At 42.4% G+C, this 17,363-nt stretch overlaps 1 protein-coding gene across 1 annotated transcript in view; it reads right to left on the bottom strand.

Moving 5' to 3' along the window:
• Positions 1 to 661: 661 nt before the first annotated feature.
• Positions 662 to 17,363, bottom strand: part of dnajb6b (DnaJ heat shock protein family (Hsp40) member B6b) — a 55,646-nt gene continuing 38,944 nt past the window's right edge. Inside the window, exons 9-10 of the mRNA XM_067438643.1 lie at positions 2,749 to 2,907; positions 662 to 2,284 (exon numbers count right to left, since the gene is read on the bottom strand). Of these exons, the coding sequence (XP_067294744.1) occupies positions 2,184 to 2,284; positions 2,749 to 2,907 (260 nt within the window). The 3' untranslated portion in view covers positions 662 to 2,183. The remainder of the gene's footprint in view (positions 2,285 to 2,748; positions 2,908 to 17,363) is intronic.

The following is a 17,363-nucleotide window of genomic DNA, read 5'->3' as shown; positions in this document are numbered from 1 at the left end:
AAAAGATGACACCACTTTAATGTGTCTTCCTTTGCTATACTGACAAACATCTCCACCTAGTGTTGCTCCAAACACAACCATCATTTACTACAGACAAGCTAACTGTGCAAAACCACCGTTAGCAGCGCCAGTGAAACCTTTAATAGGGTCAGTTGTGGAGGTAGCAGTGTTTCTGAGCTCTTTTTGAATCAACTTTCGGCTATGTAATGTATAGTTTTGTTTCTGAGGCCCTAAATTTGATTTGCCACATGTTTGGTTGACAATTAAAAATCAGAGAAGACAACATCCACTTCAAAGGTCCATACATGGCACATTTATAAACAGTAAAATTAGATTTCTCTCAGTCAGTAAGAACCACCTGAATCTGAAGTGTTCCTTCCCATCAGGATCTATATTAATCTGAGTTGAGACAGCTTGCAAATTGAAAGCAATGGAAGGTGAGCCACTGATATATATCTGGTGCTGTGCTCTCTAATTAAGCCCTGTGAGACTTCAGTCAACCAAACAAGACCCAAATTACTCTACAGGTCATGTGCACATACTTTGCCATGAATAATACTGTACTCCACAAGACACTTTAATACATTGGCAATTATAAGTCTTCTGTGATACACAAAAATGTAGATTCTTTTGTGTGTGCATAAATTAGTGATTATGCATTTACAGAAAATACAAACATGTGCGACTTTAACCTTTATTTGTGTATGTTAAAAAATAGAAATAACCAGACACACACGCATCAGAAATAAGCATTTTTGTAAATAATACAAAGTAAAACCTTCACAGCTGTAAGTAAACAGCAAGCCATTTTCTAGTTTGGTTCAAATTTTTGTGTTGAGTGTTTTCTCCCAAAAAACAATTTATTAGTTATTGCTGTAGAGCATGAACAGACATTCATAGCTTTGAAAATAACAGCACTTGATTAAAACTGTCTCAGCTCACACCATTACCAATTAACAGCATAAATATGTATCAACAAATAATACATATTCATTAGGCATCAGCAAAAATGTACTACAGTATAACACATCAGAGTAGAAGCTTTTTAATATGTATTACTAAAAATGTGCCTATGTAGCTCTTCATCTCTTTAATTCATTTTTATTTCCCTTTTTAATAAAGAAACTATGATTTTGCACAGAGTTGGGTCTCTGATTCTTATCGAAACCCATGCAGTAGTCAGAGTAAAATTAAAGTCATGCTGCCAGTTCTGGAAGGACATACCACATCTGGAGTATTTTCTGAAATATTCATTCAGTGCTTAAGACTGGATCAAAAGGCAGACGGGTGAAAACGTGTTCTATCACATTGGTAAATGAATAATTTAAAAATCCTTTCCCCCTCTATTTCTCCCTTGTCTTTCTCACTTTACTATCTTGGTATCCTAGTCTGACCTGTTCTAACTTCTCTCGTCATCCTGCCTCTTTTTGTCTCTTCCATGCTTACGCTTTTCGAGCTTTACATATCATGTCAATCCTGAGTTTGTACTCCATCATTTAATACAAAATGCATAATTCACCAGAAAACAGAAAATTTAAAGTGCCTCACTTTTATGCTTATAATCAATTATTTTTGTCATCAAAAATATATCAAAGTGCTGAAAACAGACTTGCAAGTAACATACTTCTACAGAAAAACGAAGAGATCTGTTAAATGTTTAACACATGAATAAATGTATTTCATTTGGGTTTAATTATCCAATGAGTGATGTGTTTAGGCTCCTTCTTGAACTGCCTGTTTTCAACACCACATCGACGGAGAGGGATTTCCTCCAATATGCTTAAAAACCATTAATAGTGAGTGTGAATGCTTTTTTATACATCAGATAATGAAAGACTGTTTGCATCATATGCATGGTGATGGATGTGGGAAAATCATGAGTTAGTGAAATGCAACTTGGCTTTTTCCAAATTTGGTGCTTTGCCCAAAAACAAAATACAAAAAGATAACAATAAGCAAATGTGACTACGGCTTATAGTGGGTCATACAGACTTCGATAACATGAATGCAACATGTCAAAGCAGAAGCTTTAGAAAGAAACTTTCTATGTGTGCTACTTAAAATGAATAATTTAAATAATTTGTGTGACAGTATTTATTAGGCATGTCTTATATCCCCTCATTTTTTATAAAATGAACAGTAAAGACAACACGCAGAAAATAGACTTTGTATTATAAAAATGGTTAGAACCACACCCCAATCCGTGGAGCCAGTCTTGGCATCCGCTTCTTTTTGGTGTCGGATTCCTTCAGCAATAATTTCTTTCTCCTGGTGTCAAAAAACCCTATAAAAATGAACATTTTTACTATGAGGATATTTGATGAGTTTTCATTAATTCCACAAAATAACACAAAATAACCAAAACAACTTGACTAATGTTTTAAATCATCCTTCTAATTGTTTAATAGATGTCAACGGTGGCTCTAGAAAACAGAATTCAATTACTTTAAATCAATAACTGGGACATATTTGTAACCTTGAAATTCTTTTCCAGATACTGTTGAGAGTTTGAAGCAGTAAAAAGCAAGATATATTGGCTAAAAAAGTTGCTTGCTGAAATAAATTTCATAACTAGATGCTGCCTCCACCACGCTGACAAATCTTACCTTTTAATATCTGACTCGCTGATGCAAGCTTGAAAAATACACAACCGAATATCTTTATGAATCAACACTGCATGAAACTGCTCTGCTCGTCTGATTTGATCTCCTCTACCCTACAGGTACAGCATCCAGCTGGGACACAAACCTTTGGAAAGTCCCAGATTCTGCAGGCCTCTCTCCTCCTCCTCCCCCTCCTCCTCTGAAGGGTTCTGCGCCACATTTCGAAGGTAACGGTTGTGCGGGGCAGTGCTAGAGAGAGCATTCTGTCTGCGGCTTTCTTCCAAAGCATTGTCATCAGAAATACCTGTGAGCAAGACCAGACACAACTCAGATCAATTTTCAATTGAAGTTTGATTGGCTATGTTTTTTATTATAATTTCACTTTTGTAGATGTGTACATGCTTCAGATGTATCCTCTAATATAATACAGTATTTAGAATACAGACTGGCCACATTTTTAAGCATTACAAGATGCTTTCATGTACAAAGTATTTGCACAAATAGACTATATTTGTTTTGCACAAATGCATACTATAATGCCAAAAGTATTGGGACACGCCTCCAAATCATTGGATTCAGTTGTTCCAATCACTTTCATGGGCACGGGTGTATAAAATCAAGCATCTAGGCATGCAGACTGCTTCTACAAACATTTGTGAAAGAATGGGTCGCTGTCAGAGTCTCGCTGAATTCAAGCGTGATAACCTGATAGGTTGCCACCTGTGCAATTTGTCCATTTATGAAATTTCCTCACTATTAAATATTACATGGTCAACTGTTCGTGGTATTATAACAAAGTGGAAGCAATTGGGAACTCAGCCTGGATGAGTCTGGGTTTGTCGGTTGCCAGGAGAACAGTACTTGCCAGACTGCACTGTGCCGAGTATAAAGTTTGGTGGAGGGGGATTATGGTGTGGGGTTGTTTTTCAGGGGTTGGGCTTGGCCCCTTAGTTCCAGTGAAAAGAACTCTCAGTGCTTCAGCATACCAAGACATTTTGGACAAATCCATGCCACCAACTTTGTGGAAACAGTTTGGGGATGGCCCCTTCCTGTTCTAACATGACTGCGCACCAGTGAACACAGCAAGGTTCACAAAGACACACTCCTAAACCTTGTGGAAAGCAATCCCAGAAGAGTTGAAGCTGTTATATGCAAAGGCTTGGCCAACCTCATAATAAACCCTATGGATTAAGAATGAGATGTCATTAAAGTTCATTAGACCATGTTAAGCGAGTCGTCCCAAAACTTTTGGCAGTATAGTGGATATAATCCATTTCAGTGGAATAACTTTTTGTCCCAAATAACTAATCACTTTTACTATGTTCTTCATTTTTTGAAAACAATGTTATTTTGTAATTCAACATCAGTGTCTAATAGCCTTCCCCCATCATATGAGGAAAGCTGCGACTGTCAAGTGTATGACTTTCCACACTTTTACACTTTTTTCCTTTTTTGTAGTTAAATAAGTGTGCTTCTTATTGTAATTTTCAGATTTACAGACTGAACCCTATTTATACAAAAAAAAGGCATTTAATGGTGCATTAATATGCAAACTGGGACATACCAAATATTAAGTCATTAAATTGTTTTTCTCAGTAAAGTAGTCAAAGACTATTCAAACCATCGAAAGTCATAGTACTCCAAGTACTTAAAATGAAAATGTGTTTTACTCAGGGACAAAATGATTACTCTGAGATCAATAAGGATCGATATGTGGTTTATAAGCAGTTGTAGGAGTTCTGTGGCTGGTTAATAGTACAAACAAACCCAAACAGCAGGAAGCTGAAATACAGTTTTTATGTTTTATGTATCTCTGGGCAGTTATTTATTTCTCTAAAATCTGACATCATACAATATGCTTCAGGGCATCAATTCCTTCTCATATTTCTCTGCATTGTTTATGAGCAAAAGTATACATAGGGCTTAAACTTGAATAGAAAAACTATTTTTTATATGACATCAGTGTAACAACATACAACGTGTCTACTCCATCATAATTTGTGATGATATTATTCAATACACAATCAATCATTTAGTCAACCTTCATGAATTATGTTAATTTAATCACTGCAACTACTGTACTGCATAAAACAGACAAATGATATGGAACATTAGCAGTTTATAATAAATGCATTGGGTTGAATGTTTCATTCATTTAAAAAATCTGTCAGTGCTCACCTAGAGCCATAAAACAAACATGATCAAGTTGGTTATTATTGAATTCCTGAGATGTCCAAAAAGCATACAAATCAGAAATAATGCTTGTTTCGCAAAGGCATGATCAGTTTTATCTATATCAGATCATGTATTAGTCATAATGCTACATGCAAGGCTTTACTCATGGCACTAAATCATTCCTCTCTGTGCCAAATCACCTCCATTTATTGTACTGATTCCATTTATGCAAGTGCTTCTAGGCAAAAGTACACTGACATTTGAAAAGCAAAATAATAAATATTTGCCACTTCACTGCTTAGTCCCTAAAACTGTTTATGAAACAAGTTAGGGTTGTTATGATACAGTATTGAGTTTGCTTCATATTTTGGCTTGGCACAGAATTTGGAGTAGGTTTCTGGTTCTATTCAAAGTTACCAAAATGTGTAATTTGAACGGCACATTTCAAATTACACATTTTGGTAACTTTGAATTACCCCCACACTGTTAACACTATCTGAAACAGACAGATATAGTTTTAGCTGTGTAATTATTTAATTCATCATGATCCTCAGTTATTTAAGGTTATATTCACCAGACTTTATATTTACTATTGTAAGTGTTGTCTCCAAGGATACTAATAACACAGTCTTGCACATTAATATCACTCTTAACCTGTCTTTTACAGACACTCCACAAAGACAAAAGTGAGAAAACTGTACAAATAAATAAATAAATAAAAGTTCCAACAGCTCCTAAAGCTCTTTGCCTGACACCACAACCCCCTTCTCCCCATAATCGAGATGCATTCATTCATATTTCATGTGGAACGCGTTTATTGTGATTAGTCATGTAAATAGATTGAGATTTCTTTATTCTTTTCGCGTGTTAATTTACATTTATATTGAATTAGCGTACGGAATAGGGGCTCGGAAGAGAGAAAAGAGAGGCTGATTATGTGTGCAGATTATGGGCACATCTCGTGGCTATTGTGTTGTGTAATTAAAGGGGAGAGAGGAGAAGAAAGGGGACAGATGCTGCTTCTCAAACTACCAAACCTTTTTTCATCTCCGGAAAAGGCCTGCGTCTGCTGCAACACCCTCCTCCACCTACCAACAATCCCCCAAAGAAAAGATGAAAAATAGAATACATTTAGAAGACAAGCCACACGCTTTTACCATGTCTCTTGTTGTCTGGCGGACCCTTGTATTTGAGCTTGGGGAAGGGGATCACTGTGACCCAAGGTGACACTGGGAAATGTCATTGTTTGTAGTAAATGGATCTTATAAAGGCTTTTAGAAATCAACAAGTTAATTAGTTTTAGTTTAAGAACTGTATGTGACTTGTGCTCGCAAAATGAGGAGCAATAAGCAAATTTTCAAAAATGACATTATTTGCACATTAATTTCACATCTATTAAAAAACCTTCAAAATGATGTATGGTTTGTTGAAATCAGACAAAAAGCTATAACAGTTTGAAGTCGAAAGAGTCAGTAAAGTCAATTTTAGGGAAAACTTAAAGTTTTCTGAAGATACCAAAACAAAATCACCTAGCAACCCTACCTCAAAATCCCTTTACACCATATTTATCACACATCAAGTCAAAACCAAATATCTAGGAAAAATATTCATCCTTTCCCCATTATACCATAATTGTCTGATTAACATTAACAGAAACAGACAGCCTAAGACTGTAATGAATGGATCCAATATAATGTTACACATCAGATATTTTTCACCCAACAGCTAACCAAACATCCACTTAAGACATAACAGATAATGTTTGCGTAAAAATTCGCCAATACATATATTTTTAAATACTGAAATTCATTGTGCGTATAGGGATGGTATGCTGTCTGAGGCGAGTATGGTCGTTTTGATTACATCAGCATGAGTTTTGAAAATCACATTTAATTGGTTCAGACTCATACTATCAAAAAATAACTATGAATATTCACAAAGTTGGAATGCTGCACTTTAATTGGAGCATTGGGATTGCTAGAAGAGGGTTTAATGGAAACTGATTTTTGTGAAAACCACAAATTCAACCAAAGTTTAAATTTTTCATTTGTTTTGCCTGTAGCTCATAATTAGCCTGTGTGCATTCTGGTTTATTTTGCCAGCATGGGTCACATCATGTAAGGATAGTTCTCTCTGTTGGACTTTCTTTTGTGAGACAAATATATATATATATATATATATATATATATATATATATATATATATATATATATATATAGAGAGAGAGAGAGAGAGAGAGAGAGAGAGAGAGAGAGAGAGAGAGAGAGAGAGAGAGAGAGAGAGAGAGAGAGAGAGAGAGAGATTCACCTAAAGGACCTAAAGGATTATTAGGAACACCATACTAATACTGTGTTTGACTCCCTTTCGCCTTCAGAACTGCCTTAATTCTACGCGGCATTGATTTAACAAGGTGCTGAAAGCATTCTTTAGAAATGTTGGCCCATATTGATAGGATAGCATCTTGCAGTTGATGGAGATGTGTGCCCACATCCAGGGCACAAAGCTCCCGTTCCACCACATCCCAAAAATGCTCTATTGGGTTGAGATCTGGTGACTGTGGGGCCATTTTAGTACAGTGAACTCATTGTCATGTTCAAGAAAGCAATTTGAAATGATTCAAGCTTTGTGACATGGTGCATTATCCTGCTGGAAGTAGCCATCAGAGAATGGGTACATGATGGTCATAAAGGGATAAACATGGTCAGAAACAATGCTCAGGTAGGCCGTGGCATTTGAATGTCTCAACAGAAATCGAGACTCATCAGACCAGGCAACATTTTTCCAGTCTTCAACTGTCCAATTTTGATGAGCTTGTGCAAATTGTAGCCTCATTTTCCTATTTGTAGTGGAGATGAGTGGTACCCGGTGGGGTCTTCTGCTGTTGTAGCTCATCTGCCTCAAGGTTGTGCATGTTGTGGCTTCACAAATGCTTTGCTGCATACCTCGGTTGTAACGAGTGGTTATTTCAGTCAAAGTTGCTCTTCTATCAGCTTGAATCAGTCGGCTCATTCTCCTCTGACCTCTAGCATCAACAAGGCATTTTCGCCCACAGGACTGCTGCATACTTGATGTTTTTCCCTTTTCACACCATTCTTTGTAAACCCTAGAAATGGTTGTGCGTGTAAATCCCAGTAAGAGAGCAGATTGTGGAATACTCAGACTGGCCCGTCTGGCACCAACAACCATGCCACGCTCAAATTTGCTTAAAGGGGTACTTCAGCACTGGGAAGATGAATCTGTATTTAAACTGGGTCATCAATGTAGTAGAAATGTGAAATTATTTTTGAATTTGGTGCCTTCTAGACTGAGAAAAGACAGAACATGTATTTTTGTCTCATGGGGATGAAAGACTACAATTCCCAGAATGCTTCGCTGCCCTGTGAGGCCATTCCCAAAGCCACCTACTGGATTACTCTGACTGAGTTGGAGAAGACACTACAATTAAAAACTGAATGTGTCTGTTCAATATAATGAGTGAGTAACCGCGCGAGTATCACAGCACTGAGCACTTACTGCAGGAGTGAGATAAATGAGCTGAATGAGCTCTCGTGATGAGAGCTGAGGTAATCGCGACTACACTCGCAGCATACATTCACAACGCGAGTTCAGTCTGGTGCATTCCAGTTCATGCCTTTGCAAGCTTAACTTTCATAGAAATTAATTAGAGAAGTTAAAAGACTTACATTTCTCACCATAGCTCCGTTTAAATGAGTGCCTGTAGCTGTGAGCTGAGCTCTGAGTGTGATCTCCATCCCCCATGCGCGGGTTCAAAACATGCGGAAATGGCTCCCTCTGCTGTCTGTGGTCTTTAGCCTCTGGCCAAACATTCCTCCTATGATGCAAATATCGTCAATTTGCGTCATAGAAGGAATTTTTCAAGAAATATAATGCATAAATCTCTTGTCTCAGGGGGATATGAGGGGGGAAAGCAAAATCATTTGAATATACTCCAGGGTTTCTACAGATTCAAAGCCATATGCTACTCGCTGAAGTAACCCTTTAAAGCACCTTTCTTTCCTATTCTGACATTCCGTTTGGAGTTCAGGAGATTGTCTTGACCAGGACCACACCCCTAAATGCATTGAAGCAACTGCCATGTGATTGGTTGATTAGATAATTGCATTAAAACTACACTGTGTAACTTTTTTAGTTTATTCTTAGCTAAAACACTTAGTTCTTTCAAAAATATATGTGCTTATTAATGTATATTTACTTCTTTGAAGTAATAAAGTATTCTCGTAAGTTTATAATATACCATTGAAAATACATACGGGTGAGGGGTTCGAATGCCGGTCGCCATGTTGCCCCTCCATCATGAAAGTACATTAGCCAAAGAGGGACATACCCGTAAATTCAAGCTTCGGCTTTTGCGCTTTAACACTCGATGGGAGTTAAAACTAAATCAGAGTTGAGAGGAACAGAAACTATTATTCACTCTATATATATATATATATATATATATATATATATATATATATATATATATATATATATATATATATATATATATATATATATATATATATTTCTGAAGAAAGTAATAAATGTTCCCTTTCGTTCAGTCACTCCGACGTAACGTCAGTGACTGACGAATGGGGGTTTCGCCTAGAAGCCAATCATCTTCGAGATCTTAGAAAGCGCCCAATGGCAGTGCCAATGCCATGGGCATGCGAATTTGCATGCGTAACTCCGCCTACCCACCTGGGTATATAAGGAAGTAGCTGGCATGAATCGCATTATGTTTCTGCTTCGGAGCCAAGAGCATCTCTTCACTCCGGCAAGCCTGAATTCTGAAGTCCTCTCTTCAGTCTTCGAGACGAGCGGTTCTCCAGGGTGTTGGTGTAACGGCGCGTTCCAGCGATCTCACATTGCCTGCCTGCTGATCTGTGCAGTGATCTGCAACAGCTGTGTGTGTTTTCCCTGGGCGCTTCGGCACTCTGCAGAGCTTCCTCTCACAAAAAGAGCTTGCGTGTGGCACGTCTTTTTCAAGACGGGTTGCCCGCGCACTTCCGGGTGCGGTCGATATCTGTTGCTGTCTTTGGGACGCATTCACTGCTCGACGTGTTTGGGCCCAGCACGTTCGGACAGTGTTTGTGGATGTGCTGTGTTCCCTCTGTGGGAACATGACCATCGCGATGTTGTGGTCGAGACTCAATGATCTCTGTAAAGAGAGAGAGTCCCCTCTGCCACACCCCGATCTACCATCTCCGAGAGAGGTGGTACTTTGGCTGGTGGCCAGGGTGACCTGAGGGCGGTGCTGTGGTATTAAGAACCCCGACGATCATTCCTCGGGCCACTCCCGCCCTCTTGCACATCGCTTCCAGTGAGTGTTGGACTGAAACAGCGGGACCGTCTGCTGACGCCCCGTTCGTTTAGTTCATACTCCAGATAGCGGCGAGAGGTCGATTGCCGCATCTCAAGGTGGGCTAGAGTCCTTTGGGGATGACGATTCGGCTATGCTCCGCCTCCGGGTGTGGTAGCACTGTAGAATCTGACCTAGAGTTGACAGCCATGTTATCTCGGGCAGCCGCGAGCCTCGGGCTGGTGTGAATCTCCGCCCTGTCACGAGTGCTCGCGGTTGGGCGATTGGTTTTTGGAGGTGGCACCCGACAGCTGCGGGCCCCGCCCCCAATGCCATTTCGCTCCCGAGATGCATGAGGAGTGCACGCGGTCCGGGAGATCTCCGGGTCTTCCCGCGACCGTTTGGTGGCCTCCTCCGCCTTCTCTGCCCTCGAGGGGTCGCGGCCTAAGGGTACACTGGGGTCCCTCCCCCTCGGTCAGGTGCTCTGTTGCGCACTTCGGTGTCCACTGAGTGCTTTGACTTGACGCGGTGAGGCTATCCTAAGCGCCCTCCCAAGCCTGCTGGCTCGTCTACTTCGGTGGCGTAGTCCAGCAGTGTTATGGGGTAAGCTGCCGCCCCGATGCGTATGCACGAGGACAGAGCTGATCCAGGGCTTACGAGCCCCCTCGCAGAGCAGACCCCAGTGGAACGCGAGTCCTTCCCTGGTCTCCTCTGTCAGGGTGCAGTCGTTACCAGTGCCTCGACACCGGGCCGCTATGCCACCCGAGTCCGGGCCGGTAACACTGCCTTGAGGAAGGCGTGCCGCCACCGATCCCGCCCAGCGCGGCATAGGTGACCACACGCCCCCTGGGTCAGGAGATGTCCACAGCTGTGGTCCGGGAAAGACAACTGGCCTTACTTGGTCGATGTGGGACGGCTGAGTGAGCCCGCCTCCTCAGCTCGCCCATATCCCAGGCCGGCCTTATCGGCGGCACAGTCAGGGACTGCGCCCAACAGTTCTTGGCTGTCCCCAGAGGCAGACTGAGGCCATCTGCCCCGGCGGCCCGCTGCTGCACCTAAGCGCCGCCGGCACAGTTGCCTCAGCCTCCTCGCCGCCTGGGCGACTTCCTGCGACCCCCTCCCGCGTGGCCACAGCAGCAGCCTTCACCCTGGCCACGCCACAGGGCGCGCTGCAGGAAGCCGTCCCAGTCCGCGCCAGCCCCGCAGCCTGCTGAAAATAGGCCAGCGGCGCTCCGGACGCGGACAGCTCTGGGATGGGCAGTTCTTTCATGGGACGGTGGCAGGTCCGCCCCTTCCCCCGGTGGAGGGCCGGGGGAGAATCCTTTGTCCAGCTGCTGGCCCACGGGTCAGCAGCAACCTTTGTAGAAAGAACTGATTAACCCATCCCTGAGCACCCAGAGACCGGTGACGGCAGTGTGCGCCGCCCCCGGGCCACGCCGCTCTCGTCCCTCTCTGTCGCCAGCCCCCTCTCAGAGCAGACCCCAGTGGAACGCGAGTCCTTCCCTGGTCTCCTCTGTCAGGGCGCAGCCGTTACCGCCGCCCCGACACCGGGCCGCTACGCCACCCGAGTCCGGGCCGGTAACGCTGCCTCGCTGCCCCACCGAGGGTACGCCGGTGCTCCGCGTGACCCCGTTGGTACACTCCCTGGGAGCGTGGCTACAGCTGCCGGGTCTGTCCCGCTGGGTCGCACGGACCATCCGGCTCGGCTACGCGATTCAGTTCGCGCGAGCTCCTCCCCGCTTCCGGGGTGTCCGGTACACCGTGTGGGGTCCAATGCCCCAGTCATGCGTGCGGAGATCGCGACCCTACTGGCGAAGGTTGCGGTCGAGCTCGTCCCTCCAGCCGAGATGAAGTCCGGCTCCTACAGCCCTTACTTCATTGTACCAAAGAATCCGGTGGGTTACGACCGATCCTGGACCTTCGCGTCCTGAACCGATCCCTGTTCAGGCTTCCGTTCAGGATGTTGACTGCGAAACGCCTTTTCGAATGCGTTCGTCCATGCGATTGGTTTGCAGCTGTAGCGACTCAGGCGAATCAAACACACAATCGCCAGTTACATTTAACAAATATGTTTTGAAAGTGTGCTGATGGACAGACCTTCCCCCAACACAACAGAGAAGGATTCTTCAGCTACCCTGGAAACCATCTGATAAGATCTTTTATGACCGGAAAGAATGTGGCCACATGAAGTCTTATACACAAAGACTTTAAGACACAGAGCTTTTGCCTCAAATTATAGACAAACCATCTATAAATGAACATGCACCCCAGGACATTATATGTAAACACATAACTGTTTTGTAAAATGTTTCTTCTGTATGGTATTTTGCATCTTTTTGTCTGTGTCTTAACAAAGTACTAGTTCAGATAACCTCATATATGTCATGTCTCCTATCAAATTAATGCTCACTTCACGACTTACACTTCCATGTATATCACTTATTCAGAAAATGCAATGTGTGTTTGTTGCATTAATTATAGTATGAAGACTCAGAGACCCACTGAGTCGAACTTTCAAACAAAGAGCCATAAATCTGCTGAGGAATTTCCCGCCGGGAAATCCCAACAATCTCATTGGTTAAGTCTAACCCTGGAGGGTGGGACTATTTCCAGACCTTAAAAGACCAGTGAAGACAGGCTCTTCTCTCTCTCTTCTCTTCTCCGAAACTCTCTGGCTTTTACTTCTTCAACTCTCTCCTGTGGGAGCCAACACCCACGGGGGGGGGGCTGGCACTTAAGCCATGCCACCAATGCAGGCCCTCCAAGCAGGCCTCATCTCTTCCAAAAATCTTCTCTTCTACAATCCGATCTTCAAGAACACGAAGCCTCGCTAAAGCAAACAGCCGCTTCCCTCCCAACCTCGGAAAGGACCGCCGGACACGCAGAGACACGCAGAGACACGCAGGGACACATACGCACACAAGCGAGAAGCCAAAACGAAACCAAAAAGAATGCAAGTATTCTTATTCTTACTGCTGTAAAGAGGGTGTGTTATTCTCCCGTTGGGATAAATTAACTCCGTGAAGGTCGTATTTGTTGAACTGAAGGAAAAGCTGTTTCTTACCCTCCCCCACTCTCTTTGTCTCTCTCTCTCTCTCACTCTCTTTGTCTCTCTCTCTCTCTTTTATCTCTCTCTAACTTCAGTCTATTCATTATTCTCTTTTATGTATTCTTTCGTTAATATCTATACTTCTACTCTCTTGATGCATATTTAGTATGTACTTTCTGTGTGAATTGTAGTGTTATTTTTAGTCTGTGTTTATTAAACCTTCAAAAGACATTTAATGAGTTGAATCTGTTATTCTGCCACATACACGAAGTCAATGAAACTTGCGATCTAAACGTTACCTAACTGCTTATGCTACTATGTTAGTAAAGTAAACTGTATGACCATTTGAAATATTGAACTTGTCCTGATCAGTAAAGTTAATGTTTCTCATGCGCTCGTAAAGCAGTAATCCATTATTGAGAATTGATTTGAAAAGTCTATAACTAATTTGCAGGACAAACTTAGTAGGATAATTTCAAGCAATTTCATAAAGGGTTACTTGTATTTAATTAAACAATTTTCCCTATCGGAAAATTTTAATACGTAATGAACAACTGGCAAATCATATTCATAAATTCATGAATATTGAATATTAAATCCCTTTTGAGTTAATTATTCCCCGAGACATTAAACTCATGAGTCGTTGTTGTTACATATTTTTATGGTGGAGAATGCGGGCAAGTTTCAAACGTTTGTGTATGTGTGAATGATGTTCATATTCTATTCATTGTGTTTTTTTGAGGTATTAATAACCTGCACGCGCGTTTTGTTTCGTTTTGTTTTGTCGTTGTTTTGTGAATTGTGAGGTACGCGCAAAGCGAACCCAAGCATAAACAGATGCTGAGAAATGTTGAAGTAGCCGGATTATATTAATAAAAATATGAACGGTACGAAAATCCGCGTGATCTCCGAAAAACTCTGCAGGCCGTAGGCGCAATAGGTTTTATCCGCGTGATTTCCAAACAAATGTATTGTAGGAAACCCATACATTTGACTCGAACAATATATTATGTGTTCCATCAAAATAATGAGATTTTGATGATGTCTGTAGACACGTACGTTGCGTTATCCCGCTTGATCTGAACTACAAAAAGTTTCTATCTGTGCGGAAGATTGGGACAGGACGAGACTCTCCTGTACAATATAAGGGGCCTCAGAATAATTATTATATCGTTAAGATAAACGATAACTCCTGGTTTAAGTCTGGCTTAGCTAACCAAAGACTTGAGACCTAAAACATTTGAATCAGAGATGCTGAAAACCGTCAGCCATATTGATAAATGTCTATTGGAGTCCATGTAAAATGCGTGAATAGGCAGACGGAAAATTCCTGCATTCACCCGTCTTGTTACGCGTGCATCTAGAGCACCAGTCATTTGTAAATGATTTGCAAGAGCCAGTAAAGCGCAGAACGCCAGGGCGACTCAAGAATTGCAACGCCGCTTGCAAACCGCCAGAGGGCGACTCAAGAATTGCAACGCCGCTTGCAACCCGCCAGAGGGCGACTCTAGAACCAGACAAAGCCATCTGGTGAGCATTTCCGCCTAACTAGCTGTAGTCTAGGGCGGGCGCAATAGCGCCATCGTGTGGATAAATTCGGATAGTTTCACTCTCCGTTATTTTATTCTGCCTTAACAAAATAAGTTTGAGCCTATAAATTGTTTATTGCTTACTGTTGTACACAGTTTCATTTATACAATTTTTCTAGCAACAACCAAATCTCCTTTCTCGCTGAATAAACACCCTTATTCGAATTTGAAGTTTAAAAAGAAACATAACTTCCTCTAACCCAAAGTGAAATTAGGTTTAAGTCACAGACAGTCCAATTGGAAGGAAGGACGCCACCGTGTGGCTATACCCTGTTAAGTCAGCGCAACACTAAATCCCTACGCCCTTCCTGATTAATTCTTTTATTTGGATAACTCCCACTTAGAGATTAATCGTTATAGGATAAGATTTTTGATTGGCTTTCTTTTATTTGATTTTTCCTTACAGGCTTATTTAAATTTCATTTAAACTTGCTTTGAATTTAATTTGAATTAAGTTGAGCTTCTAATTTTTTTTTTATTTTTTTTTATTTTTATTTATAATTTTATTTTTATTTTTAATTTTCAATTTTCAATTTTAATTTTTAATTTTAATTAATTTTTTAATTAAAAATTATTATTATTATTTATTTTATTTTTTTTTAATTATTATTATTATTATTTTTTTTTTTTTTTTTTTTCCTCTCTGCAAAAGTTTTTCTTTTCCCCTACCAGTGGGAATAAAGCTCAGTCTGGTAATTACAAACAGTATCAAAAGTGCTTTTGTTTATCATTACTTGACAGAAACTTTTGCCTTTTTGCTAAATTGCTCTTGATATTTAAACTTCCACTTCCTTCTCACCTACAATCAAAAGGCCTTTGATCCGGTGAACAGGGGAGCTTTTAATTCATTTTAATTCCACCTGTTTACCCTCTTTGTGTATCCATTGTAGGGCTCACGCGTCCGAGGTGCATTGAGAATCGTCACAGGCTGGTCTCCGGAGGGGGGGTGGCCCGACCGACGTAACCGACACCGGCTGTGTGTGAGTCTCGGTTTCTTGTATCTCTGTCCGCGGCTGCGGCACGCAGTGGCGACATCAGCAATTCGACACTCCAAAGAAGTCAACCAGTCCAGCTCACGCACGCAAGGCAATCTCTGGGACTAATCCCTAAACCGGGGCCTGAGCGGGGCCACTCTTGAAAAAGAGGGTTCTGGGGACGTTCCGATTTTGCTGCGCGGGCTGGCGGTTGATGGACTGGTGTGTCGGGTTGTGTTTAAAGTCATAAGCTGTTTGAGTGGGCGCAACGCGACACAGAGTGGCAGGGGACCGGGGACACGGCAGTGGGTGTTTGGAAGCGTTTGAAAGGCCAACCACACCGCTGGGTTTCCACTTGAGCGACCTCAATTCACCCCGGATGAGGTAAATGGGATAACCCACAGTACAAGCCGAATTTTAGTATATCTTGAGCATTTAGCCAATTAATTTCCCTAACACTCCCGGCGCGCACGCTGACATTCCTTTCATTACAGACCAATTCATCTTGTGTTTGTTTCCACTGTGCTCTTTCCTATCCTCACTGTTGGACTATCACGATTGTGTTTCTTTCAGTTCACCAAGAGACCCCAAGGAGAATTAGATAGTCCCGGGACGACCGAGCAGCAGTTCACCAAGTGACCCCCCAGGGCTACCGCCCACCTAATTGTCTGAATTGTCTAATTATCTAACTGTCTACATCAGTTAGCCAAAATTCCCAGCTATCCATACGATAGCCCGTTAGCTTAGAACAAGCTTGCATTGGCTCTCTCTCTGTGTGTGTGTGTGTGCTGTGTTTCTTTCGTCCGCAGTAATGTTCCGTGCACCCAGTTCCGCCGTCCCGTGGGATCGCCTAACGACATGGCTGGAAGCGCTAACGGCCACCAGTCAAGGAAGTCTGGGCCAACTGAGCCAGGAGCAACTGGACACCGAGCTAGACCAGCTGATGACACACGACCCCACGCACAGCTACTCCAACAAGGAAGTGGCCAAGATCCTCGGAAGCCTCGCCCACGTCCTCATCGCACAGGCACGTCTAAGCAAAGGGAGCTACGCCAACCTGGAACAGGAGGCAGCAACGCTAAAGCTTCAAGCCGAGGAGGCCCGGAGAGACCAAGCCCTCACCCAGCTTCGTCTAGATCAGCTTCTAGACACAGAGAAAGACGACAAAACAGACAAAGAACAAAGACAAGAAATAGAAAGGCTTCAAAAGACCCTGAAGGAGCTCCGTCGTGACACAGACCGACGAGTACAGTCAGAGAAAGACGCCAGGAAACACCTCGATGAAAAGCTTCGGCGTGGCGAATCCCTCCTGGAGAGAGCCACTGATGAACTTAAAGACAGAGACATTAAAGCTAAAGTCTATGCAAAACATTTGCATTCGGCACAAGCCGAGATCGACGAGCTCGTCCAGCAAAGACACGAGCTCAAAAATGAACTTGACATGGTGCAAAGAGAACTGAGACAATCATATATAGTGCAACGTTACCGGAAGGGGGAAACACACAACACACAGTTTCCCCTGACCAGTTACTCCGCACATTTTAGCCACGAAGCAAGAGCTACGAGGGGGGACGACAGCCCCCTGTTTAAAAGATCACCCGCCAGTCTCCACGAATCCCCGTCAGCAGCAAAGGAAAGGACGCCCTTCCAGGAAGTCAAGGTCAACAGCCA

This window comes from Pseudorasbora parva, chromosome 1 (assembly GCF_024679245.1).
Source record: "Pseudorasbora parva isolate DD20220531a chromosome 1, ASM2467924v1, whole genome shotgun sequence".
NCBI lineage: Eukaryota > Metazoa > Chordata > Actinopteri > Cypriniformes > Gobionidae > Pseudorasbora > Pseudorasbora parva.
The sequence above is the reverse complement of the archived record's forward strand: the minus strand, read 5'-3'. Positions and strand labels throughout refer to the sequence as shown.